The sequence below is a fragment of the Carassius gibelio genome, chromosome B5 (assembly GCF_023724105.1).
Source record: "Carassius gibelio isolate Cgi1373 ecotype wild population from Czech Republic chromosome B5, carGib1.2-hapl.c, whole genome shotgun sequence".
Taxonomy (NCBI): Eukaryota; Metazoa; Chordata; class Actinopteri; order Cypriniformes; family Cyprinidae; genus Carassius; species Carassius gibelio.
In genome coordinates this window covers 15,339,545-15,365,224 of record NC_068400.1, presented here as the reverse complement: position 1 = coordinate 15,365,224, position 25,680 = coordinate 15,339,545, and the positions used below count along the sequence as shown (strand labels likewise).

The 25,680-nt window shown below is 37.3% G+C and overlaps 2 protein-coding genes across 5 annotated transcripts in view; both read left to right on the top strand.

Moving 5' to 3' along the window:
- The window catches only part of LOC127957234 (uncharacterized), a 364,986-nt gene that overhangs the window by 161,474 nt on the left and 177,832 nt on the right, over positions 1 to 25,680 (top strand). The gene's annotated exons all lie outside the window — the stretch shown is intronic.
- Positions 15,263 to 24,342, top strand: LOC127957239 (LIM/homeobox protein Lhx3). 2 transcript variants are annotated; one of them, XM_052555682.1, is made up of 6 exons: positions 15,263 to 15,612; positions 20,172 to 20,343; positions 20,436 to 20,638; positions 21,996 to 22,147; positions 22,598 to 22,769; positions 23,162 to 24,342. In XM_052555682.1, exons 1-6 carry the CDS (start codon positions 15,543 to 15,545, stop codon positions 23,587 to 23,589), a joined length of 1,197 nt encoding a protein of 398 aa, XP_052411642.1. In that variant the 5' UTR covers positions 15,263 to 15,542; the 3' UTR covers positions 23,590 to 24,342. The 2 variants fall into 2 exon arrangements, with proteins under 2 accessions (XP_052411642.1, XP_052411643.1); XM_052555683.1 differs by lacking the exon at positions 15,263 to 15,612 and adding an exon at positions 18,144 to 18,340.

The window sequence follows — 25,680 nt, the reverse complement described above, 5'->3', positions numbered from 1 at the left end:
ATTTACATGCATATACATTTATATATTTATACTCTTTGCAATTAATCGTTTGATAGCACTAATATATATAGGTTTTTTTCATATCTGAAATTGACTTATTCAAACGAACAAATGAATTAAGTTCATAAAGTTCATTAAAAACATGTGAGGTCACCTTATAATCAACATATATATATAAGATGTATAAATGAATGCTGTTTTAAGATCATTAAGATGTTTTTGCATTGTGACATAGTATTTTATGTCAAATTAATGAATGAATAAATTGCATTTATACATATATATATATATATGTATGTATGTATGTATATACCAGTTGGTGCGTGTAAAGGAGACACACACACACACACACACATATCATAAATAGTTTATGCTTGCATGAGCCCTAACAATGACACTTTTCAGCTTCACTGACATCATCAGAGAGGAATATATTCAAAACATGCTCACTGGGGAGATGGGGGGGGGGGTAGTTTGTTAGGGACTGTTCATAAGGAGATTTCCTTTGACTCTAAGGAATAATGTGGTTTAATCTGTGTGGCGCGTGGCGTGCCTGCATGCGTTCCTATTGTTTTAGCCTGCAGCATCTTGTGACACGGGCCTTATGACCCCGAATCACCTCTCCTCTTACCCATCATAAGGAAATAATTATTGTATGTTTGGCAATAATCTGCTCTCGTTTCCTATCAGCAGAGTGCAGGACGGGACAGTAGGGGTTTAAGGAACTCTTTATTTAATGAATCTTAAGAGGAATCAAATCATCTGTTCTTTTAGCACAGCAGCAGGATTTTTGAAAGACTTGCTCTTTTAATACCCTCCATTTAAGAAAATCAAGGCTGCAAATGCAGGGCAAATATGAAATATGTGAGCAGCTTGGGCTTAAGGGATCATTATTTAATGAGCCTGTGAAATGCAGGTCTTCCTGGACTCTTGTCATCTAAGACCAGTGTCAGCAGAACAGCAGTATGTTTTTAGGGATTTTCCTTGAATAGCATGTAAGGACACCGTTCAAGAAAAAGCTAGACTTTTGTTTTTTTGTTGTTTTTTGCACAGTAAACACTATTTTAACGTAATCTGCACTCTTGCAAACAAGCAGAGAAAATAATCTCTTGAAGATTAGAGTTACATTTAATGCCACTATAATAGTATTTTACTGTTATTGAGAATGTCGTATATGATATTGAGTTTTTATATCATTATCCTACTTTGAGTCACGTGATGATATTTGTTATTTTTGACGATGGCAATATTTATTATTTTTCATGATGTAGGCCTATGTATCTATTTTGAAGATGTGTTTGAACACCAACATTTTTTTTTTCTTTTTAAACATGAATTATAAGAGAGAGCCATCACACAAAACTCAAGATCTATTGTGTAAAACCACAGAATTTTTTTGTAAAAAAAATGAAATGAAAAATGAAATTTAAATTATATAAAATAAAAATAAATATGTAGGCATTATTATTATTATTAATGTTACAGTTCCTCTAAATTTAAATGTCATGAAAAAAAATATCCCCATCACCTTTTTGATGTTTATGTATTTGTAAAATTGCTCTTAACAATTACTTTAGGATTATCCTTATAAACATTTATAGTTAAAATTACATATTATACATATATATATATATATATATATATATATATATATATATATATATATATATATATATATATATATGAAGACTGGAAATCATGTTTATAGCTTTTTTTCACATAAAATGTTTGAAAATGTTGTTTATTATCAGAATCAGATATGAGATAATGAAGCTGTTCAAAGAAGAGCACAGGAAGCTGGGCATGTGGTTTGATGTTCCTCACTTCTGGATTTGTTTTCTCTTACATCATCTTGAAAGGAAGGAAAAACAGGCTGTTTTGCCATCAAGCATATCTTTTAATCCACGGGTCACATATTATGTCACATCACAGCGGCACAGCTTATTACTGTACAGAGCAAGAAGAAATATCCAAGACAAAATGAGATTTCAGTAAGCCGCTTGGAGGTTTAAAATGGCCAAATGAACTTTGATTTCCTTTGTTTTACTGTCCATCCAGTAAGTGCAAGAACCATCTGTCCTTTTTACTTTTCTTTTTATGCTCAGTTCGTGTTGTTTTGTTTCTTCAGATCATATTTCTAGTACTGTTGTGTGCTCAGCAGAGTTTTAAGAATCACGTGGATAGTACTTTCACTCAATGTCCAAAAATGAATCTTCATCAAGTTCATAAGGACGTTTTGAGAGTGTTGTCTGAGAACATTTTCCCTCAATTTAATGAGAATGTATATCAGATATGAATAATGTTATAAGAATGTTCCATAACTAACACACACACACACACATACACATATATATATATATATATTATACTGAGATAATTTTATACTTTATAATTTATACTGAGATCTTATATATTAAATGTTTTTACAAAACAAGGTGCCAATTTATAAATGATTACTGGGGTGCATATCATACTGAATAATTTCTATTAAAGTATTTTTAACCTTCTGGTGCTCCTTGCAGATTGTTACATTTTTATTTATTTACTTTTTTTTCGCATTTCATTGCAATGAAAGTCCTATATTTAGTTTAATAATATTTTCTTTTCTTTTTTAGGGGATTTTATGTAATAAATTATATTTGTGAAAGAGTTACCTGTTAACCACTTGTTAAGCAAAAATTTCCAACCTAAACTGCTGTACATCTTGAATGCTTTGGAGCACAGACTAACATTTGGTCACTTTTTAAAGAAGACATTACTACCATAAATGTAAGTTTAGGCTACTGCATTTCCAGAACACCAACAACTTGAATTCCTTTTCACGCAAACTATGATTACAGGAGCAGATCATTAATTAATAAAGACTTATTATTGTGCAAACATTTTCATTACATAACCAGCTCTATATGTTTGCCTTTTCTGACATAGTAAACTTGCTCTGTAGCGCACCTGGTACAGCATTGCACTTGTGATGTACAGCGCCGTTGGCAGCGCTCGTGCATCCAGTCAAACACAAGTCACACACAAAAAAAAAAAGCTTAAACTTGTACAATTGTAAATAAATACAAAATATTACTACAAAAAATGCCAGTAAATCCTTTACATTTGAATTTATTTAGAACAAATAAAAATAAACTAAGAAAATATAAGCAGCTATGAAATTATACGGATATAAAATAAAGCACAAATTATTTCGCTTCATTATAAACAACATAAACGTGTAGTCAAAACGACTTTATGTCGAGAAACAAAAATATAGGTCTATCTACATCTCTCATTAGACATGAAAATTTTTTTTTGCACGGTGCTCTGGCGATCAGTTGGATTTTAACCTAACAGCAGAAACGACTTATAATACTCACATTAGGCCTACTCTACGGAAGTTCTAAGCGGCCAACTTCCGTACTACTGTCATTTTTTGACATACAGATAAGGATAGTCCTACTACATTGTTGTGAATTGTTAATGGTTCTCTTTTATTTGTGCATATTCAAAATAAAAACCAAAAATTGTGCATTTGTAAAAATAACGAAAACCACAGCTAAGAAACACTCGAAATGCCAAGAAGATGCCGATCTAAAATCTGTTGTATAGAGTCTCTTGCGCGACAGAGAGAGTAATAGCCTGTATGCATCGAATGTCACTGGTCAAGCCGAGCGGTTCGGAAGCCACCAAACCAATTTACCTAATGAGAAAGTTTAACCAAATCCTCCCAAAGCTGGACCAAAGCCGGCGGAGAGGAAGGGAGGGACTCCGGGTAGTGAGCTGGCAAATCCGCGGCATTGTTTTCATTTTGCTCGGCCACAACTTTGGGATCCGCTCACGGCACAAGACTTTTAGCCCTCCTCTAAAACCTTTTAAAACTCCCACCCGAGCTCACAATCCCAAGACAATTCCTCCAGCCGGCAGACAAGCTCCTTAGGCTAATGGCCATTTTGCCTTGACTTCCAGGGCGCTTTAGCCTGGCCGTAATGCATGTTATGTCGTTCGGACCGCTCCGGTAAGCTGACTAGAGAAGTTTTCCGCATGTTGAGACGATATTGACCCTGGTGTGCGAAAGACAAAATATACTGGACGTGGGGATCAGCGCCGAGGGGGATGAATTTCATGATTTACTCATCTTAATGTAATCCGTATTGTTGTTTTTTTTTATTGTATTATGCTTATTGTTTTTGTTTCCTTATGTGTTTTTTTCTGTTGTTTTTATGACCTGCAAAACAAGAAAGAATGATGTCATATCTTCATACAGTCTCAAGATTTCCCCCAGATTGCTGTCGTTTATTGTCAGAGCAATTTAATGCGTAGTAATATGCCCTATGGTTTACCATAAACTAAAACAAAACAAAGCAAAATAACACAATGGAGAAAGGAAACTTTCTTAAATAAAAAGTATCATTTAATATAGCTGAATCAAACAAAATATGTTAATTTATACAAACAAAACTAGTTTGCATAGGTTAAATCATGTAGATATTGCTATTTAAGATAACAACTGCATGGTTTTGTATAGTGTAAAATGCAATCATGAACTTGCATGATTAGGATAGAGATAAATAGGTTTATCAGCTTATGAAAAGAAGAAGAAAAATAAACATGGACAGGTTGTATAATGCCATTATTTTCAATCAAATTACCGTACATCAAGTCAAATGCATTATGACTGCATTCAATTCTAGTATAAAAGGATGAACGTTGTATGTTCTGCCCACCATGTGTTTGTGCTGTAAATTATTGGCTGCTGAAAATTCAAGAAACATTTTGAAACCTAAACTGTAAAATAAGCAAAATCCACCAATGTCTCTAAACGAGAAGAAAGGAGAGTTTGTTGTGATAGTTTCATCAATGCAGGTTTGCCATTGCCTGTGTTTCATGTCTTCTAGCTGTCTGTGTTTGTGTTTGTCTGGGTTGACCAGGTTTTGTTTAACCCTGGCCTCTGCATTTTTTCTCTGTAAGAAAAAACCCTTTCAAAGAAGTGAGTTCATGCTGCATTTACTCTTTGGACAACAACGTGGATGTGAGGAAAAACACTTGGTAATGCAAGTGATGCAATCACGAGTTTAGGAATGAAACTCTAATCCGTAAAGCATGTGGCAATGTGGAAGCATCAGGCATCATGGCAGATCACCATCTGGAAGAGCCCTGTTAAGGGAATAGTTCACCCAAAAAATGCTGAAAAGTTAGTGTAGATTAGTTTGTTTCTTCATCAGATTTGGAGAAATGTAGCATTCCATAGATCCGAATGGGTGCCGTCAGAATGAGAGTCCAAACAGCTGATAAAAACATCACAATAATCCACAAGTAATCCACACCACTCCAGTCCATCAGTTATTGTCTTGAGTAGCCAAAAGCGGTGTTTTTGTAAGAAAGAAATCAATCATTGAGACATTTTTAACTTCAAACTGTTGCTTCTGGTTAAAATATGAGTACATAATCCATAGTAATGCTTCCTCCAGTAAAAAAGTGGTCTGGTCTCAATCAGGAGAGAAATCTGCACAGATCAAACACCGTTTACAAGCCAGTACTGCTATAAATAAATATGTGGGTGGATTTTGATGTAATAGGCAACAGAAGATATACTTTTTCACTGGAGGAAGCATCATTATGGAATATCACATTTTAGTAAAAAATATCTTAATGGGTGAATTAGTTTCTTGCAAACATGCAGCTTTTGTCTTTGTGAGTATACTTGTTCACCTGCATCTGAGAGGTCCAAAAGTCCAAAAAGACATAAGATGATGAATACTATTACTTAACATCAATGTGAAGTAGCAAACACATAACAACAGTGGGGAAGTCGTGGCCTAGTGGTTAGAGAGAATGACTCCTAAACCTAAGGTTGTGGGTTCAAGTCTCTGACCGGCAATACCATGACTTAGATACCTTTGAGCAAGGCACTGAACCCCTGGGTGCCGCAGCATAAATGGCTGCCCACTGCTCCGGGTGTGTGTGTTCACAGTGTGTGTGTGTGTTCACTGCTCTGTGTGTGTGTGCACTTTGGATGGGTTAAATACAAAGCACAAATTCTGAGTATGGGTCACCATACCTGGCTGAATGTCATGTCACTTTCACTTGTTTTGGTTTTTTTTCACTCAGTTTTATGCAGAGAAAGATTTATTCATCGGCCATAGGATGCTTTATTTACAATTTGAAAAACTAAGCAAACACTTCAAAAATGTAATATTAAAACAATATGTTTGTGGATATTTTCTGGCCTGCTGATTGCACTGAGCATTTGTGTGGCTTCCCAGCATGTCTTGCGTTACCTGTTAAGAAGGAGACTGGCTGCTGACCAGATGCTGAAGAGAGATGGACCGCTGCTGGCCGGATTCAGTTACTGCCGTTACCATGGCAGCAGGTTCCCCATCACAAAACTAACCATATGACAAACTCAGGTTTCAGCAGATGGAGCCAGATCAGCACAACTGCTTCTTTAGCTTAGAAATATTCCTGTGCCTCTGTGTTTGCAAAAGTCATGAAGTTGTAAAGACCCTGTGACATGACCATGCGTGTTAGCCTGGAGCTCAGCTAGCTTATATGCATTTCAAATATCTATTTCAAATAAATGTCTCGGTGTTATTATAGTTACAAATATAAAATGAAACCATTAAAAAATAAATAAAATATTAACTCAAATAAAATAATTATAATTCATAATTATTCGATTTTTATTCACTCCAATAAAACCCATCAATTTGAGTACAGAAGCAGACTGGTACCCATGTTTGGGCTGAGGTCAAGCACTGCTCTCCTCCGGTTCTTGGCCTACTTTAGCTGGAGGTGGATCAGGGACAGGGATTATCAGAGCCTGTCACACACACTTACAATCCCACACAAAAGAGTGTCCAGAGACGAGGAAAAACAGCATGTCACCACGATATGAGCTCCTGTTTGTCTTTGTCCCATTTCCATAAAGAAGGCCTAAGATAATGCAGCGCTCTTTTTGATCCCTTTATGTCAATGGATGATCTGCACTAAATGCTGGATTAGAAGAAGGAATTGAATTGAATCTCGCAGAAATCCAGGCTCCTCAGGTTTAAGAGCGTGTGATCTGTTTTTTTTTACACACTGAACTGGTTCAGTTCAGCAACTAAATGATTGTGAGGTCGATTCAGCAGAAACATCAGCAAAATATCTTTAATAACTTAAACTGCCAGGTCTGTAAGTAAACTCAGAGGAACGATGATCAATATGATTGTTTTTTTTTGGTTTTGACATGGGTTAGGGTTAGGGTTTGATTCCAAGGGAGCTAAAAATGCATGTGCATGAGTTGAAAAGTAATAGATAACACATTAGAAAAATGTCACTTTAAATAAAGGGGTGGGGGTGGGGGTGGGGGAGAAAAAAAGACAATTCTGTCATCATTTACTCACTCTAATGTTTGCTCGAACCTGTATAAGTTTCTTTCTTCTGTTGAACACAAAATAAGTTATTTTGAAGAATGTTCATAACCAAACAGTTGATGGCAGCCATTGACTTCCATAGTATTTTGTTCCATACAATGAACAGTCAATGGCTACCAGCAACTACTTGGTTACCAACATTCCTTAAAATATAATCTTATCTTTTCTTAAATTTTTTGGGGTGAACCGTCCATTTAATTAGCTATTTCGGTGCATTTATTTGCAACACACTTGCAACTCTAAGAGTTTTATCTTTCTTCTCTGAGATGCAGCTTGTTCAGAAGCAGTTCAGTGACCCTTGCGGATCGTTCTTTCTCCAGCCGACAGGATGAGGACCCCAGGGACCTGTGCTCTGCCCTTTGGGTTTCTCTTTGACCCGCTGCCCTCTGGCTCACCCGCCTCACACACAAGTGCCTCTCTACACCGGCCGGACGGCCCATCACCCACACCGCTCCTCCAGGAAAGTGGGTCACGAGTCTGAGACTGTGGGATTATGGGCTGGGAGACGAGTGTGTGATTCCTAAATCCTGCAGCCCCTGAAAGAAATAAAGGAAAAAACACAACACGTCCCCCTCTTGACCCAGACCGGCTCCCCTTCCCAAAACAAACCCCCTCCGTCTGCTTCTCCTTTAGTTAGTGCCCATTAAAGATGTCACTCAATCTTCACAAAAACTATTCCAATAGACCACCAGATAAAAAAAGAGGAATGTCCTCCTGCACCTACACCTGTGTGATTTGCAGAGCAAAAATGTTTTCTAATCAAGAGCGGCTCAGCATTTATGACACATAACAATGACACGCTGATGAATGTGATCTTTTAAACGGCTGACCCTGGAGCTCCTCACAGCAGCACATTCGCCCCTGATTCGCCCCTGATTCACAAATGAATTACACATAATAAATCCATTCATTTTGGAGCTGATTCGTTACACCCATCATTATGTGAGTCAGTCCTGCTCTGATGACATTGCTCTGAAGAAAGGATCTGAATGTGTTGCATGTAAAAGAACATTTGCTTTAAAAAAAATTATATATATATATATATATATATATATATATATATATATATATATATATATATATATATATATATATATATATATATATATATAATACAGTAATGCCTATATAAACATTAGTCAAAAATCAATGACTGGATTTTGGTAATAGTTATTTTGGACAAGTTTGCATTTCTGATTTAGTCAGTGCTGGATAGATTACTCACAATTTGTAGTCCTTTAGTGATTCAAAATGAAATTACAAAAATTGTAGTTAGTAACATAATTAATTAAATAACAGGTTTGGTAATATAATACTTCTTGATTACTTTTAGTTTACTTGACCTGGCTCATTTATCACATTGATTGAAATAGGATAATCTTGTACCATACTGACATAAAAATAGAAAGAGAAAGGAAATGTATTCTATTTGTTGTTATAAACAGCAGTTTATTACGTCAACATTACATTATGTCAACAACAGGGGCCTCCTTTTTTGGTGAAAAGCTAGTAAATGAAATCATAAAAGTGTCAAAAGTGTATTATATCATTAAAAGAAGAACTTACTAAAAAATATATTTTATTTGTTAACCTGAGACCATTAACTAACATTAGTCAACTGTAAACATGAAAATGTGTTAATTAATATTAATATATTTATTAATTAACACATTTCCATTTTAAGTATTTTAAGTAAAAAATATTAGGTTCAGCTGACAAAAAAAGGGGGAACCCTGCATTACATGTAAATAAGAAATAAAAAAACTGTTGTGTGTTTTTGTCATATTTATTAGCTTGGTGTTTTTTAAACAGTTTTTTTTATTAATTTCAGTTTATTTAGTTACTCTCTAAATTAAAAAGAGAAATATTGATGAGTCAACTAGCTGAAATAAGTTTATTATAGTAACTGTTGTGAAAAATATTGTGATGTTCTAAAAAAAAATTGGGGCTGCTTTCTTTATGTAAATTATGGGTTCTTTGTGGAGTGAAATATGACCTGGACAGGATTTCATGATAATTATCTCAGATGATTTTTCTCTTAGATATAGATATATATAAGACCAATATAGACCAAACTATTTAGAAGCGATAACAGTTGATTCACTCTTGACTGAAAATACTTTGCCTTTTCTGTTTGTTTTCTGCAGGTAAAAGATCAGACCACCTACATAAGAGCTCAGTCACTCCAGAAGGACGTGTTAACTTCTCCTAAGGGCTTTGAACTTTGACCTCTCATAATGTGTCTGACCTGACTTGTGTTGTCTTTGCTCTTTTAGACAAACTCCTCAAAATAAAGAAGGGTCTTAAGGGTCACTCTGAGGAACATGAAATATGTGGCAGTTGTGCTAAGGAAATAAAAAGCCTAGAGAGAGCACAGAGATTCCTCAGCGGTGGACAGTTGTGGCTTCGTATTGTTGCAGGATGAAGCCAGCGACACATGCTGGGCTATAAATGTGTCGGCCGTGAGCTAAAGGCCATTGTTTTGGAGAGAGTCAGAGCATTCTGTCTTTGTGCCATTATGTGCTGCATCATTAGCATCTCAATATTAGGAGGTTGATGTCAGTAGAAGTACAGTCCCCCTTTGAACTGTGCAGCATCTCTAAAGCCCTGCTGTCTGATGAGACACTCACTGCACTGACAGGCTGGAGATTCTGCATCAAACAGTCTGTAAATATCGAGGTTATTATAGTTAACTAAACTATAAACTGTAGTAAACAAACTAAATACTGAAATAAATAATAAATAACAAATTGCAAAACAAAATTTAATTCAGGAAATATAAAAGCTTATTCAAAACATTAATAAAAACTATAATAGTATCTCAATGATACTCAAATAACACTGGTAATTAATAAGTCGAGGTTTGATACTGCTGTGATGTTCGTTTGTACATAATCATGTCGATTTTTCTGTTTTATTTACATTATCTACACTTTTTTTTCTTATAGTTTTTATTTACACTATAAGATTTGTTTTTAATGTTTCTGCTTACCAAGGGTATATTTATTCAACCCGATCTCACGGCAATTCATACATTTTTCACAAGGTGGCTTATTCGTACGAATTTGTACGACCACACTCGTACAAATTCATACGATTGTTGCCAAATCGTACGTATTTTACGAGTTGCACAATTCGTATGAATTTGTATGAATGACCTACACCTAACCTAACTGCTGTGATCGAAGCTGAATTTTCAGCATCATTACTCCAGTCTTCAGTGTAGCATGATCCTTCAGAAACCAATTTGCTGCTTAAGGAACATTTCTGAAAACAATTGTGCTGCCAAATATTTTTGTGGAAACCATGATACATTTTTATTTTTCAGGCTTCACTGATGAATAGAAAGTTCAAAAGAACAGAATATATTTTGTAAGATTAGAAATGTCTTTACTGCCACTTTTGATCCATTTCTATGTCCTTGATGAATAAAAGTATACTTTTTTTCTCACAAAGAAACAAAACAAAAAAAAAACATACTGTCTTTTGAACAGAAGTGTAAACAAAACAAAAACTGCAGATTCAATTTAAAATCATGAATATGCAATTAGTACTACCAAAATAAATTGATAAATAACCGATAATTATCAGACTGACTGACACGCTTGTTGCTGATAATGAGTGAAGTGGTAGGTATCACTATCACTGCTGACTCTGTTTAACGGGGTTGTGCACCACAGCTAATCATATTCAGACAGTTACAGTAGGACACTAGTGAACAAAAGGCTCAATGGTGTCACCCGTCCAGACCCGCCGCGGCCCGCTGACCCTCTGAATGGTCAGCACACTCTGGCGGCGGTTGGGCAGTCAGGAACGCGTGGACAAGAGCAGTTGGGCAGTTTAGCCAGCTGCTCTGGAAGCCATCGCTCGCCAGTGAAACTGCCAGATGGACACACTTTCAGAACAATGGGAGTTTACTGTGCTAGCGGCTAGGCTAACGGACAGCCAGACATGCAGCCAAGGGCCACGAGGGTCACCAAAAAAAAGACTCAAAATGTCCTGCTTGGGCTGGCACGCAGCTTTTAGATGTCTAGTAAGAAAGCCATCTTCACTTCCTCTTAAATAAACCCAGATGCAAAAACATATCCAAAATCCCAGAGTTTCCATGTTGCTGTCTGGCTGGTGTTCCCTCAGACAGCAACAGGCTGAGTGTCCTGGGATCACCACTACATTGAGTAACCAAGCCTGTTTAATGAGGCGTGTGATTGGTGCCCTCCTTCCCCGCACAAGACGCTCCATTGAGAGGCGTGATTGATTATGACAGAGACACAATGGAGAGCTGGTGTCAGGACCAGCATGCTCAACCTCTGACCACCAGACTCCCGCATCTATGCACACGCCGCTTGTTTACATGCTTAAGAAGGCATGCATATGCACAAAGACTTGTGCATACATGAAGATGACCTGGTCATTTATGTCAACCCAGAAGTTTATTAAACCCAGTAATAATTACTGATAATTTAAAATATGCACAAATATTGAAGTTGCATATGATACATCAAAAAAATATTTGGTGGGGAAACAATTTTCACTTTGAAATCGCAGTTAAATTATGCAAAGAAATACAAAGATACAAAAGCATACTCAAAATAATCTAAAATATATATATTGCTTAGAAATTAATTAAACGTGAGTGACATTATTAAATAAAAAAAATGAAATAGTTAAACATACTACAATACTACACATTTCTGTCACATTTTATATTAGGTGGCCTTATGTACCTATCCATTTGATACAATATATTATGTATACAGTAAATGTCATTATATTTCAAGTCCTTGCATTTAATTAATGTGTAGCTACTTTACCTTTAACCGTAACCCAAACTTTACCCCAAAACCTATAACCCTAGTCTTAACTCTACCTTTACTCCTAAATCTAACCATACCACATACTAATTCGCAGTAAATGTAAGAATCTTCCAGAACAACATGTAGTTACACACTAAACCCATATTTAGTGTTTACATACAGTAATAATACATAGGCCTCCTGATATAGAGTTTGACCCATCATTTTATTAAAATGTTGTGTACGATATCTACATTTTTTGCAGTCCAATCAAATTATCAGAACAACACTAGATTGTTATGCTCTTGTTTTCTCTGTAATGGTTGCATTGCTTTTGGCAGCTCTTAGCATCCCTATGTTTCTACGCATGTGCTGTTCCTCAAGCATGCTGTAAATTCATAACGACCCTGCAATCAATGTCCACATGCAGTAATGCATCGCTTGCGTATGCAAAGAAACTCCACGCCTCGCTTTGAATTTACAGAGCGAATCAGGCTTTTCTTAGCAAACTCATTAATCTTATTTAGGATAGTTAGAGCACATATACATAAGTGAAGTAAATGAATGGAAATCATATTTCAAATACTTTCAATACTCAAAGGTCATCGTTACAGATTGTTAACTTGATTTGTGGCCTGAGCTTCCGGACACAGTTATTTTCAACACTATGATATGATGATGCGTTTCAAAATATTAGCAGATTGAGATTGGACAGAATTTAAGGCTTACACTTACACACTTAAAGATGAGAGTGAGTGTGTGTGTGTGTGTGTGTGTGTGTGTGTGTGTGTGTGTGTGTGTGTGTGTGTGTGTGTGTGTTAAAAAGAGGCAAGAGATGCTAAAAGGCCTCTCAGGCTGCCATCTTTACTGTATGTATGCGAGTGGATTTAGTTTATATTGCTCGTAAACCAAGCATGACTGAATAACTGTGTGATTGCTACTCATGTTGTGAAAGAAACTTGCAAATCACACTGCCATTGAATTCCTGGCCTTACTTTTATATGAATAGTCCACCCAAAAATGAAAATGTGCTGAAAATGTCCTCATCCTCAGGCTATCCAAGATGTAGATTAGTTTGTTTCTTCATCAGATTTTGAGAAATGTATCATTCCATCACTTGCTAACCAATGGATTCTTTGCAGTGAATGGGTGCCATCAGAATGAGAGTCCAAACAGCTGATTAAAACATCACAATACTCCACAAGTTATCCACACCACTCCAATTAATCAGTTAACATCTTGCGAAGCCAAAAGCTGTGTTTGTAAGAAACTAATTTATCATTAAGACGTTTTTAACTGCAAGACAAGTCCATAATCCATAATAATGCTTCCTCGGGTGAAAATAAAAATCTTGTCTTCTCACATCAGAACCCAGCCACTTATATGTTTAGAGCAGTTTTGGACTGTAAACAGTGTTTGATCTGAGCAGATTTCTCTCCTGATTCAGACCAGATTACTTTTTCACTGGAGGAAGCATTATTATGGATTATAGACTTGTATTTTAGTTAAAAGCAAGGTTTGAAGTTAAAAACACCATAATGATGGATTTGTGTCTTTTAAACACGCTGCTTTTGGTTTCACAAAACGTTAATTGATGGACTGAAGATGTGTGGACGACTTGTGGATTGTTGTGATGTTTTTATCAGCTGTTTGGACTCTCATTCTGGCGGCACCCATTCACTGCAAAGGATCCCTTAATGAGCAAGTGACGTAATGCTTCATTTCTTTAAATCTGAGGAACAAACAAACTCATCTACATCTTTGGTAACCTGAGGATGAAGACATTTTCAGCTTTTTTTTTTTTTTTTTTTTTTGTGACCTATTCCTTTAAAAGATGCTCAGCAGAAACTACATAGAGTTGATGTTATGGCTTTGGTTTATTTGGAATATGATGCATCCGCTTTCACCTAGTCCTGTTTCTCCAGATGACTCTATCACCCGATGGTCCTCACAGAGGAACATATCAGCAGACCATTGATGTTTGCAGCCCTTAAATGCACAATCATTTTAAAAAGCTGGACATACCACTCCAGAATAATATATAGTTTTGATCTGCTGTGTGATCTTCACAACACAAGGATCTTCAAGTGTCTCTCGCAGAGCTCAGAGGATATGCTGTATCCTGCATGTGCGAAATGAGCTGAAGCTCTGCCACCAGGCCACACAAGCCGGGGCAAATGCCACGGAGCTCTATTAAAACGTGATTGAAAAGGCCCTTTAAGTGGGCCCCAGGTGCATTAACACTTTAGCAATTTACTGAAATCGAGTGAAACAAGAGGCACAGCGCAGAGACAAGAGCTGAGATGCTCAGACTTGAGAGAGATGCTCTACTGAGGGAGTGTATTAGCAGGATGCTAGTAGGTCTGACTTTTTCTGAGTGTGTCAAAAGGCCATCTGTGTTTGTGTGTGAGCGTGGATGCGTGTGTGTGTGTGTGATGGGTCATAGATGCCACCAATTTATAATTTTATATTTTTCATTATCAACTTTAACATCATAACTGCCAGTGTAATTGTTAAAATATCATTGTCAGATATGACTATATTTCAAATAGTCATATAGATATTCCTTAATTTTTATCTATCTAGCTACCCATCTATCTATCTATCTTATCTGTTTGTCTGTCTGATTTATTTGTGGTGGGTGAAAGTCGTAAGAGCATATTAATTTTTTTTTTTTTTTTGTATTAAGCTTAATTTAACCTTCCAGTAATGTGACAGGGACAGTTTAGTTCGATAATCTTATAAGGACTTCAACAGAACGCTCTTTAATTATAATTATAATGTTGCTTTTGTCTTAGGATAAAATTGACGACCCTGAATCGTCTCTGAAAAAAGACGTTGTCCGCTGTCTGTCCACCCGAGGGGTCGCGATGGTCTCGGGGTGTTTTTATCTCCAGTCTCTTACCGTGTCAGATGGACACGTTCCGTTTGAGATGCTCGGGAGAAACGTTTGTCTCAGAGACACGCGTGGAGGCGGGGTGGGGTGCAGTGGGTGGGGTGTCGGTCGGTGTGTTCACGCCTCTGTAGGAACTCCTTCAGCACCGCGGACAGGGACATACACACGTGACGCGCTCTGCTCCTGCGCTTTTGTGATGCTAAACAACTGCAGGTCATCAGGATTCCTCCTCCCTCAGACCTCCTGAACAACACAGCGACTCAATCTAGACATTTGAAAAGTTGTAGAGCCCTGAAACACCGAGGGACATCCGCCCGGTCCGTTTCCTTTGAATTATTTTGTTGGGCCACTCTTATTTATTTTATTTTTGCCCACAGTCTTATATTGTTTTTCGTTTTAATATTACTTTTTTTTCCCCTAATCTCCTATAAGTTTATTTTCATTTGCGTCAGAATGTTGTTAGAACATCCGGGATCAAGCTGTCAAAATGCTGGGAATTACACCAGATACAGTTCGACTCAAGGTAAGACAGATATTTATCTACATTAGTTTAACGCAAATTCCTTCGAGCTGTTTAACATGGAAATCGACTGGAAAACTGACAAGCTCCCATTGAGCTTTGACAACACAATCGAAAACACAAGAGCAACAATCCGCCGGTATTTCTTTACAAAATATTGGCGATAGGCTACTATTAAAGCCTGTGCTATTTATCATATACGTGTCGTAGACGGCCTGTTTGAGTGGAAATTATAAATGCCTTTTATCTCTCACTCAAAGAAGGATACTTTTTCTTATGCACTACATAATAAATTAGCTTTAATATTTTTACTCCGTAAGTAGCCCTTATGTCTTTTGAGTTCCTATTTAAGACTTCTTTAAATGTCAGTATTAGTGCATAATACGAAAAGCTTATAGGCTATGGTATTAAACATCTGCATTTAACACATTTAAACGTCTAAAGCACTGTTTGCTTCAGCTTAAGAGCCCAACACAGCTAAAGCGGTTAAGGAGAAGTGAATGGCTCTTCGCTGAACCTCATGAACCCTTCTGAAGAGTGTTTGGTGTGTGAAGCGTTGCTCTGAAGGTCAACGGTTCTGGAGTTTCTGCAATAGACACATACATTCAAATGCACGTAATACTGATAGCCTTGCAGAAGTCGTCTTTTTCGACAAACTAACAACTGTTCCTGCTCCGACCATTCGCCTGTTTGACGCCGTATGAATATGTAATGAGCAACATTGTCAGCGCGTGGAACAGATGTGAAGCGCACGCGGTCACGGTTGTCATGAGAGACCCGCGAGCGGACCGAAGCTCCGTCCGCGAGACCAGCAGGTATCGGGTTTCCCTCAACAGGTGCAGCACCTGAACCAGAGGAGACCCGGTTTAGGGCTGTTCTGGAGAGTTTAACCTGCTAAGAACTGCCAAAAGCAATGCAACCATTACAGAGAAAACAAGAGCAGAACAATCTAGTGTTGTTCTCATAATTTGATCGGACTGCAAAAAAATGTAGATATTATACACAAAATTTTAATTAAACCAAAATATTCGGGCTGTGTGTTTTCTCAACACATTCTATCTTTGAGACGCGAGAGACTTGGTTTTCTTTAACAACACTGTTTAACATTCATCATGCTACACATATGTTGATAATTATTAATTAGGTTTATTATAATATCAACACGTAGGCTATGTATTAGCAGCTCTACAAATTAAGTGTTCGCTAAGACTGTCACTTAGGCCTATGAACATAAGTAGTTAAATTGTCACTGTCAAATATAGAACCTTTAAAAATATTTTAAAATACTAAAATAAAAAAAAGTGATGTTGTTATAGAGCTGTCAGAATGACGTGGTCAATTCGTCTTCAGTCTTGAGTTTTTGTTACATCAAAGGTTAACAGGTCAATATGACATAAAAATGATCAAGCTGAAAGTAAGGAGGAACATTGCGGCACCTTTCGCTGATATGTGCTTCATAAAGTGTGGAAATCCAAGCAAATGTGGCATTGATTTTGAGTTTATCATGCGGCGGACGCAGTGCCACTAAAGCTGATTTCCCCAGACACAGCAGATCAGTGTCAATAACATTCATCTGGAGCTTGAGCAGCTCGCTCAGCATTTCACACAACTGTCCTCTCTTTCCTACAGCAAACAGTTGTCTGACCTAAATCGATGTAGAGAAATGGAATGATCTGGATTTAAAAGTTCACAGTTTATGTGCATCTCAAAGGGACATGATTCATTTTCGCTTTGAAGAGCCAAAAGCATTGCGCAAAACTACAGGTTTGTTCAAAAAAAAAGTGCGTTGGACAGAGACAGATTCATTTGTATCGTTTGCGTTGGCATCTTGTGAAAAACTTTCTACAACTGGGCATTGTAATAATTATTCGCTTTGAAAATTACATTGATTATGGTTATTTAAGTTTAGTAGGCGATCTGCTGGCATCGGTGTCAAGATTTCAACTGTATAATTCATCTGATTATTTAAAAAAAAAATTAAGACAAGCGGAGAAATTGTTTGATGTAAATGACGCCAATTTCATCGTGTGTGTCTATCGAAAATAAAACAGACACTGATGTTTACCCTAATTCGACTTTTTACTTTTAAGTAAACGGCCAAATGCTTTAGAAATGTGTCAGTACGCATAAACAGTTTTACGCACTGTTTTACAGGGTGTATTTTGAATTCTTCAAATCTAGATCAAGATTGGGATTTGACAGGTGCGCATGTTTGTGTGATGGACACACACACCTGCTTTTGGGAAACACAGACGCTATCCTTCCCAACTAATTGTTGCTAGTTGAGGGCATCATATGACACATTTATGGAAAATATCTTGAATATTTGTGTGGCTCTCGCGCAAAAGTAAGGATTGTGTGGACAGTGAATAATTTGTAAACTCTTCTCACAGAAACTCCGTGAGACTGTTGTGCTGGTTTTGTCCAGGTGATGCTCATCTGTTTTATCAGTCACCAGAGTAACGGGGAGGCGTTTCTACTGCGCATCAAGAGCCACAAGACGCAGAAAGTCTCCGCGCGATGGATGTGTTTCTGGCACGCGCGCGTCTTCTGCCAATTCTACGCTAGATATAACGCTTAGATAGCTATAATATCGCACCCGTTTTGTCTTTCTTTATCGGAATAATGAAAATGGAGCAGAATAAGGCTAGGGATTCGCCGAAAGAGCCGTCCTCTCATCACACGGAGATGCTGCTGGCTTTACTCACGCAGAGAGAGGAGTTACGGAAAGGTACAGCCGACATCAGAACACGGAAGAAACTTACAGATCAGTTCAGATCTAGAAAAAACACGAAGCACCTCAGAGTATTAGTCCAATCTTGCGTGAGTTGTACACTTGCTGAAAGCTTGTAATTTAATTGTCCTTACATTTAAAAATGCACTTTAGGTGACTGGTGTTTAATGCTCTATGTGTTTAATTTTAATAGATGATTTGTAATTGTGGAGTAAATCTTTTCTCAGTAGAGTTTATTTCTCCTGCATGAGTAACGCTTCTGTGCCGCTTTAATGCTGTGGATTAGGAATGATTGTGTTTCTGTGGGATTAAATCTTAAACAGCGGCTCACAACAACATATGTCTGCGTCTTTCTGTTTCCACAAATCGGCAACATTTCCCATTTTGGACTTTGACACGCATGAAAGATATTAAGGTGCAAAATCGGGGTTTGATTTGCATCTAGGTGAAAAGTCATTGGTGTACAAATAGGCCACATTTTAGAAAACGAACTAAAACGAAAACCTTACAATGAGTGTTAAGAAATAATGACAATTTTCCAGAAACAGCCCGTCATTCTGAGTGAAGGCTGCAGGAGGACAGAAACTATTTCAGACGCATTGTTTGAATGACAAATTTAAGATTTCTGCTCTTTATAGACTAATAAATAGAGCTGTAGGTTGATTGAATAATTGATAGGTACTCGTGCACCTGTTCGTGACGTGTGTGTTGATGTCAGAGAAGCAGCTACACGCTCAAAGACACATGATTTGCCAGATAAAACGCGCATCGGGCTTATTTATTGAATTGTTATTGTTATTAATAAGAAAATCTCGAGGAGTGAGTGGATCGTGGTTTCATTTCATTTTAATCAGAATTTGACCAAATTTGTTAGAGTAAAGAAGATGTAATCAAAGGTGTGTTTTCTGGATATTTATGACAATTTAGCATTTAGCTACATCACCATAAGCACATGAAAACTGCTACTTTGACGACAACGTAAATAATATATAATAATGATAATGATAATAATAATAATAATAATAATGACAAGAATAATAGTGTGTAGCTATTATTGTTATATTTGTTCAAGTAGTTGATTTTATTTTATGTGCTTTATGTACTTGTGTAATGGAAAATGTGTTGCATCTTATTCAAGTTTTTTAAACAATGACAGACTTAATATTTACATCATAAATACTTAAGTACACAATACTAAATTAACACATTAAAGTTTTTAGTTTTACGTTGTTAAAGATAATAACTACTTTAATAAAAGCTCGTTTGTTTACCGGTTTATTTACTGTGTCCTTGAATTGCATTGTGATTTATCAGAAGACTGTGCTTACCTGCTGTAATAATGTATAATAATAATGATGAGGGTGATGATAATAATAATAATGTAAAGATTATTATTGTTGTTATTATTAGGCCTATTTGTCTTATAATAATAATACTATTATTAACAAAACTAGCAAGTAACTACCAAAACTAGTTTCTTTCTTTTTCATGCGTAAAAACTTCTTTTTCATGCGAAAAGCGAAAAAAAAAATATTTTGGGGGAATATTATCGACTCTTCATTGTTCCAATATGTATATAATTTATATTTTTTATATGTGTGTGTGTGTTATATTAACGGAAATTTTTAGTAAATAAATCCACACTGAAAAACAAATTAAATGCACATCATAAAGCACAAAGCGAAATTACTCGGTCAGGGCAACAAATAGCCATCATCTTTTGCATGTTTTTTTTTTGTTTTTTTCCGCAAAAAGGTTCATGGCGCATTTCTTTCTGTATGTGATATCAACCGCTTTCTTGTTTTTTTTTTTTTTTTTCTTCTTGCAGATATTCCAGTTTGCGCAGGCTGTAACCAGCACATAGTCGATCGTTTTATCCTGAAGGTTTTGGATCGACACTGGCACAGCAAATGTCTGAAATGCAGCGACTGTCAGTCTCAGCTGGCCGATAAATGCTTCAGTCGAGGCGACAGTGTCTACTGCAAAGACGACTTCTTCAAGTCAGTCCCGACTTCTTCAGCACATGTTTATATCGTTCACCCTCACGCTTCGGGTGCCATCTGACCGGTGTTTGACTGTATTTTGCCTGCAGGAGATTCGGGACCAAGTGCGCAGCGTGTCAGCAGGGCATCCCGCCGACACAGGTGGTCCGGAGGGCGCAGGACTTCGTGTATCACCTGCACTGCTTCGCCTGTATCGTATGTAAGAGGCAGCTGGCCACAGGTGACGAGTATTACCTGATGGAGGACAGTCGACTGGTGTGTAAAGCCGATTATGAGACCGCCAAACAGAGAGGTACGTGCACACGCGACACCTTTGATTATTCAGCAGATGTTTACTTTTGTAAGAGAAGTTACCTCAAGCGCAGTTTTGTTTGAGCAGGCACAGTTCCCTAAGTCTTAATTGTTTTACTTCTTTCATTCGATGACCTCACATTGATTGAGCGCTTTTAACTCTTGAGCTTAATCTCGCTGGTCGTGGGCTCGTCCATAAACATTTGACCCGGCTCAGGTAATTGCAAACTCGCCAGCCTCCAGATCGATAAATGCCAACGTCGTACAGAAGCGTTCCAGTTAGCGCGCTAGAACTGATCTATGGAGCCAGAGAGACACAATCTGCATCCAGGGCAGTTTTCAGACAGATTCAGCGCTTTAATACTGGACAAATCGGACTGCGTAGTGATTTATTTGTAAATGGAGTCTGGAAAGGCCCACAGTGTCATCCGTTGAGTCAATAAACTCACGCTACACAGCTCATAACTGAATATGTGCATTCTAAATGTTCAAAACATGCGTTTCAGTTGACACCCATAGAATAGAATAGAATAGAATAGAATAGAATAGAATAGAATAGACATTTTAAAATAAAGGCTCCAAAAGGGGAAATTCGCAATAGTGCCACAGAAGAAAAAGTACAAGTGAAAACATAAAGAGCATTTAGTACAAAAGAAAGATTCCATGGATGTTAAAGGTTTTTCATAGATGTATCTATGAAAATAAAGAACGTTTTTAAATAACAGAAAACGGGCGTTTTTAGAATAGAATAGAATAGAATAGAATAGAATGACAAAACGAACATACATCTCGAAGAATAGATTCTAATGTCAATAAGAAATAAATTCGTTTGTCAAATTAAAATATGTTTCTTATATTACCAAGACGGAACGCTCGTTGTGAATTATTTAGGAACGGGGTCTGGAAGAGACCCTGAGCATCATTCACTGAGCAGATAAGCTTACATTACACTGAATAAATGCATTCTAAATGTTTAATACAGGCCTTCAGTGCATTCACCTCACCGACGCTCAGATTCGAATAGAATAAAACTTACAATGTGCAATTGTTTCTGTAAAGATATTATGACTTTATTTGCATTCGTTGAACCTTATTTAAATAATAATATTAATAATTTTGACTGGAATAAAGTTAAATATTATTTTAAATGCGTTTACATGGGTTACCTTAAAGAATATAATAGAATAGAATAGAATAGAATAGAATAGAATAGAATAGACTAAATAGCCATAATTTAAGAAGAGTAGGCAATACTCTACATAAATGATGCCGTATCAATTAACAAAAAGGTGTAACCTGACTGCAAAATAAGAAATAAATTATTTTTTATAAATCAAAATATGTTTCTTATATTACAGAGGCGGATTCGACAGCAAAACGCCCGCGCACAACAATCACCGCCAAACAGCTGGAGACGCTGAAGAACGCGTATAATAACTCACCAAAACCCGCGCGCCACGTGCGGGAGCAGCTGTCGTCGGAGACCGGCCTCGACATGCGGGTGGTGCAGGTAACAGCTACATCTACATCACACCTAAAGCTCATTCTCAACGCAACAAATGTGCATTACAACAAAACTAAGGTCTACATCGCAAAAACGCGCGGTTATTTATCGCACCCTTAAAAATGCAACTTTATCTGTGACGTTAAATAATACATCTGAAATTAATAAAAACAGTTAATTGCCTAAATGTTTCCACAAGAAGCACATTTGTGTAGGTTCACTGACAATGAAGTTAACTGAACTTAAAACACGAAATAATAATAAATAAATAAAAATTATATATATATATATATATATATATATATATATATATATATATATATATATATATATATATATATATATATATATATATATATTCATATATATATATATTTCAACTCATGTAAGGTTGAAATATTTTACTACAACTTTTTACAGTGGTGCCTCAAAATTGTTTATCACGTCTATGCGCAGGTATGGTTTCAAAACAGAAGAGCCAAAGAGAAAAGACTGAAAAAAGATGCAGGTAGGCAGAGATGGGGGCAGTACTTCAGAAACATGAAGAGGTCACGCGGGAGCTCCAAATCGGACAAAGACAGCACTCTGGAGGAGGGCATTGACAGCGATGCTGAGGTCTCTTTCACGGGTATGTTTGTTCCCAAAACCCTTTAGAAAACTACTCATGTGTGTGATATACCCCAAAATGTTCATGAATGATTAAAAAAAATGTTTTGCTTTGAATTAAATATTTCAAAGCCAGTCTGATTTAAAGCACAGAACTGTTTATTAACAAATTTTCTGAAAAGCTTGTTTAAGAAATTAATGGAAACATGTGAGAGCTCTGATATACTGCATGCCAGTTTTTCAGTGAGGTTTCTGGTTGTTATTCTGGCATCCATCACAAACAGCCACACTCTCTTCAGAGGAACCCAGAGGAGGCTTTTCACAGCAGTATCACAGAGGAACCATTTAGGATCCCCAAAGAATCGTTCAGTTTAACAGTTCTTAAAAGAACCTTTTCTTTTTTTTTGCATGCAGATGAGCCGCCCATGTCGGAGCTGGGTCACTCCAATGGTATTTACAGCAGTCTGAGCGAAAGCTCTCCGGCTCTGAGTCGTCAGGGTGGAGGTCATCCAACCTTCCCTTTGGAGCATGGTGCCATCATCCCCTCACAGGAGCAATACCACGACATCCAGGCCAGCAGCCCCTACAGCCTCCCGCAGTCTCCGGGCTCACTACAGGCCCTTCCCAGACACCAGCCCCTCATCTCCAGCCTGGTCTACCCAGAGTCAGGCCTGCCCATGGTGGGTCAGAGCGGAGGCCAGAACATGACTCCGGGGGTTCGCATGATGGCTGGGGGAAATGGGCCGAGCTCTGATTTGTCCACAGGAAGCAGCGGTGGGTACCCAGACTTCCCTGCGAGCCCAGCATCCTGGTTGGATGAAGTGGATCATGCCCAATTCTGATAGTTTTGAAGATGCACATTTGGAAAGAGACCTAGAGCAGATCTCCCCCAGTGGTCAGGGATTACAAAGCGGATGAATTTTGTATCTTCACTAAAATTGGTTAGGGATGGACCCAAGACTTGAGCTGAGAAGTCTCGCCAAGGCTTTGAACTACTGGTTGGTTCTACAAGAACACGACATTGAGTGGGGAGCTTTCAGCAACTATTGGAGCCCTTCACCAACTTTTACTTTATGTAGACCATGACTTTTAATTAGCCTATACGACAATGAAAAGATTTTATTTTCTTCTTCAAGATGAGAATTCAAGTCAATTACAGTAAGGTGCACCAAGAAAAATTAAATCATCCATCATTGCTGTTACTGATGTGTATAAATGTGATTTCACCAGTTTGGTCCAAGTGTCTGGTCGTTGCCAAATGTCTATATACATTATATAACATTTAATCAATGTGGAGTCTTTATTTTTATACAACCTCCTTGGACTATATGATCACAGAGACTTTGTATGTTTCACAACAGGGATAGACAAGTTGTAGGCTAGCTGTTGTCTCTTTCTATTCAGTAGGAATTCCTCTATGCATTTGTGTGTTTTCAGACATGTCTCGTTCATTTCACTGTGTTGAAAACGTTTAGCCGAGACGCCGTGGCTCCTGTATGTGTTATGTGAAAAAAAAATGTTTTATGTCTTATTTATTCTCTCTGATGATGGTTAAGTCATAAAGGTCTTTAATAAATTTGTCATGAAATCCTCAAGTAGACATTGCTTCCTGGCAGAGCTCTTTAAAGCTGTGGGCTTGTGTTTTTTATTTCTTCATTTACTAAAAGGATGCAAATTTCTGTGCCGTTTATAGCCTCCCCATTGTTCTGCGCTCTGTAAAGCGGAGGAGCGGCCATCTGATCCGGGAAGGTTTCTCCAGTGGCTCGTTGGCAGCGAGAGCCTTAGAACGGGCTTAGATATTTATTTCTTTTCTTTTCCGAGATTAATCACATCGATCTTATATCAGGGCACAGATAATGGACCCGGATCTGACTGAGTAGGCGAATCGCCGGTCTGGCTTGTGACCAGAGCCGTATCAAGAGTTCAACGCCGCTTTAGCAGAGAAATTCGAGGCGGGCGCAACTGCAACATGTCGATTTGCAGATAAGTGTGCCATGTTTACCCGGTTGCCCCAACGGGACAGGAATATTCACAGCTATTAGCATGTCAGGGTTCGGTTTGTTTGCTATTTCACAATTTAATTCAATCACATAGATGTAAAGCTGTGAGTGTGAGGCATTTTATTCGACATAACGGTATAATGACGCACCCCATAAACTGTTTGTTTGTTTGTTTGTTTGTTTATCAATGTATGTATATGCATGCATGCTTTGAGGGTCTGTAATTAGAAAGTCCTACTCAGTTACACTTTCATGTCGTAATCAGTTTTAATTTCCGGCGCGGAACTCCTGGATTCTCTTCAGTTTTTACCTGAACCATAAATTCAATTTGACTCAGTGATATTTGTAGCTGTTGAGAGCACTCCAAAAGTGCCTAACTGGTTAATATAACATGATTAAACAAAATGTTTGGCGCTTTAAATAAATGTATATTTTTACACCGTTATTGAAAATTTGGCCCGATTATGCATGTCATTTGTCTATTAAAGCAGTGCTAAAAACGGCAGACGGTTTGAATGAAAAGGAAAGTGCACTATAACAATAGATTGCGCTAAAAAAAAAAAAAAAAAAAAAAAAAAAAAAAAAAAGAATACTGGTAGTAGGCCTACACAAGGCGCTATGCAACTTCCCCTTCCTGACACAAGCAAGAAGAAAGTAATGGCTTTCACACAATTTAAAAAAGTAGCTCGAATTTTTTGTATTTGCTATAGTATTTATCAAACAATACCAAATACAAGAATACAGAGGAAAGAGTGGCAGGTTGCTTAGCAAAATTGTCTGTGGCCACTAAGTTTTGGTTTTATATAACAACAGCAACAGCTCTGGGCACATGACCAAAATAGCTACTCTTATTGGTTGGCCAGTTTTCTTCGAAGTGGAAATGGATAGGAGGGTTTGATGATCACCCAAAAAAAAAACAAAAAAACATTTTAA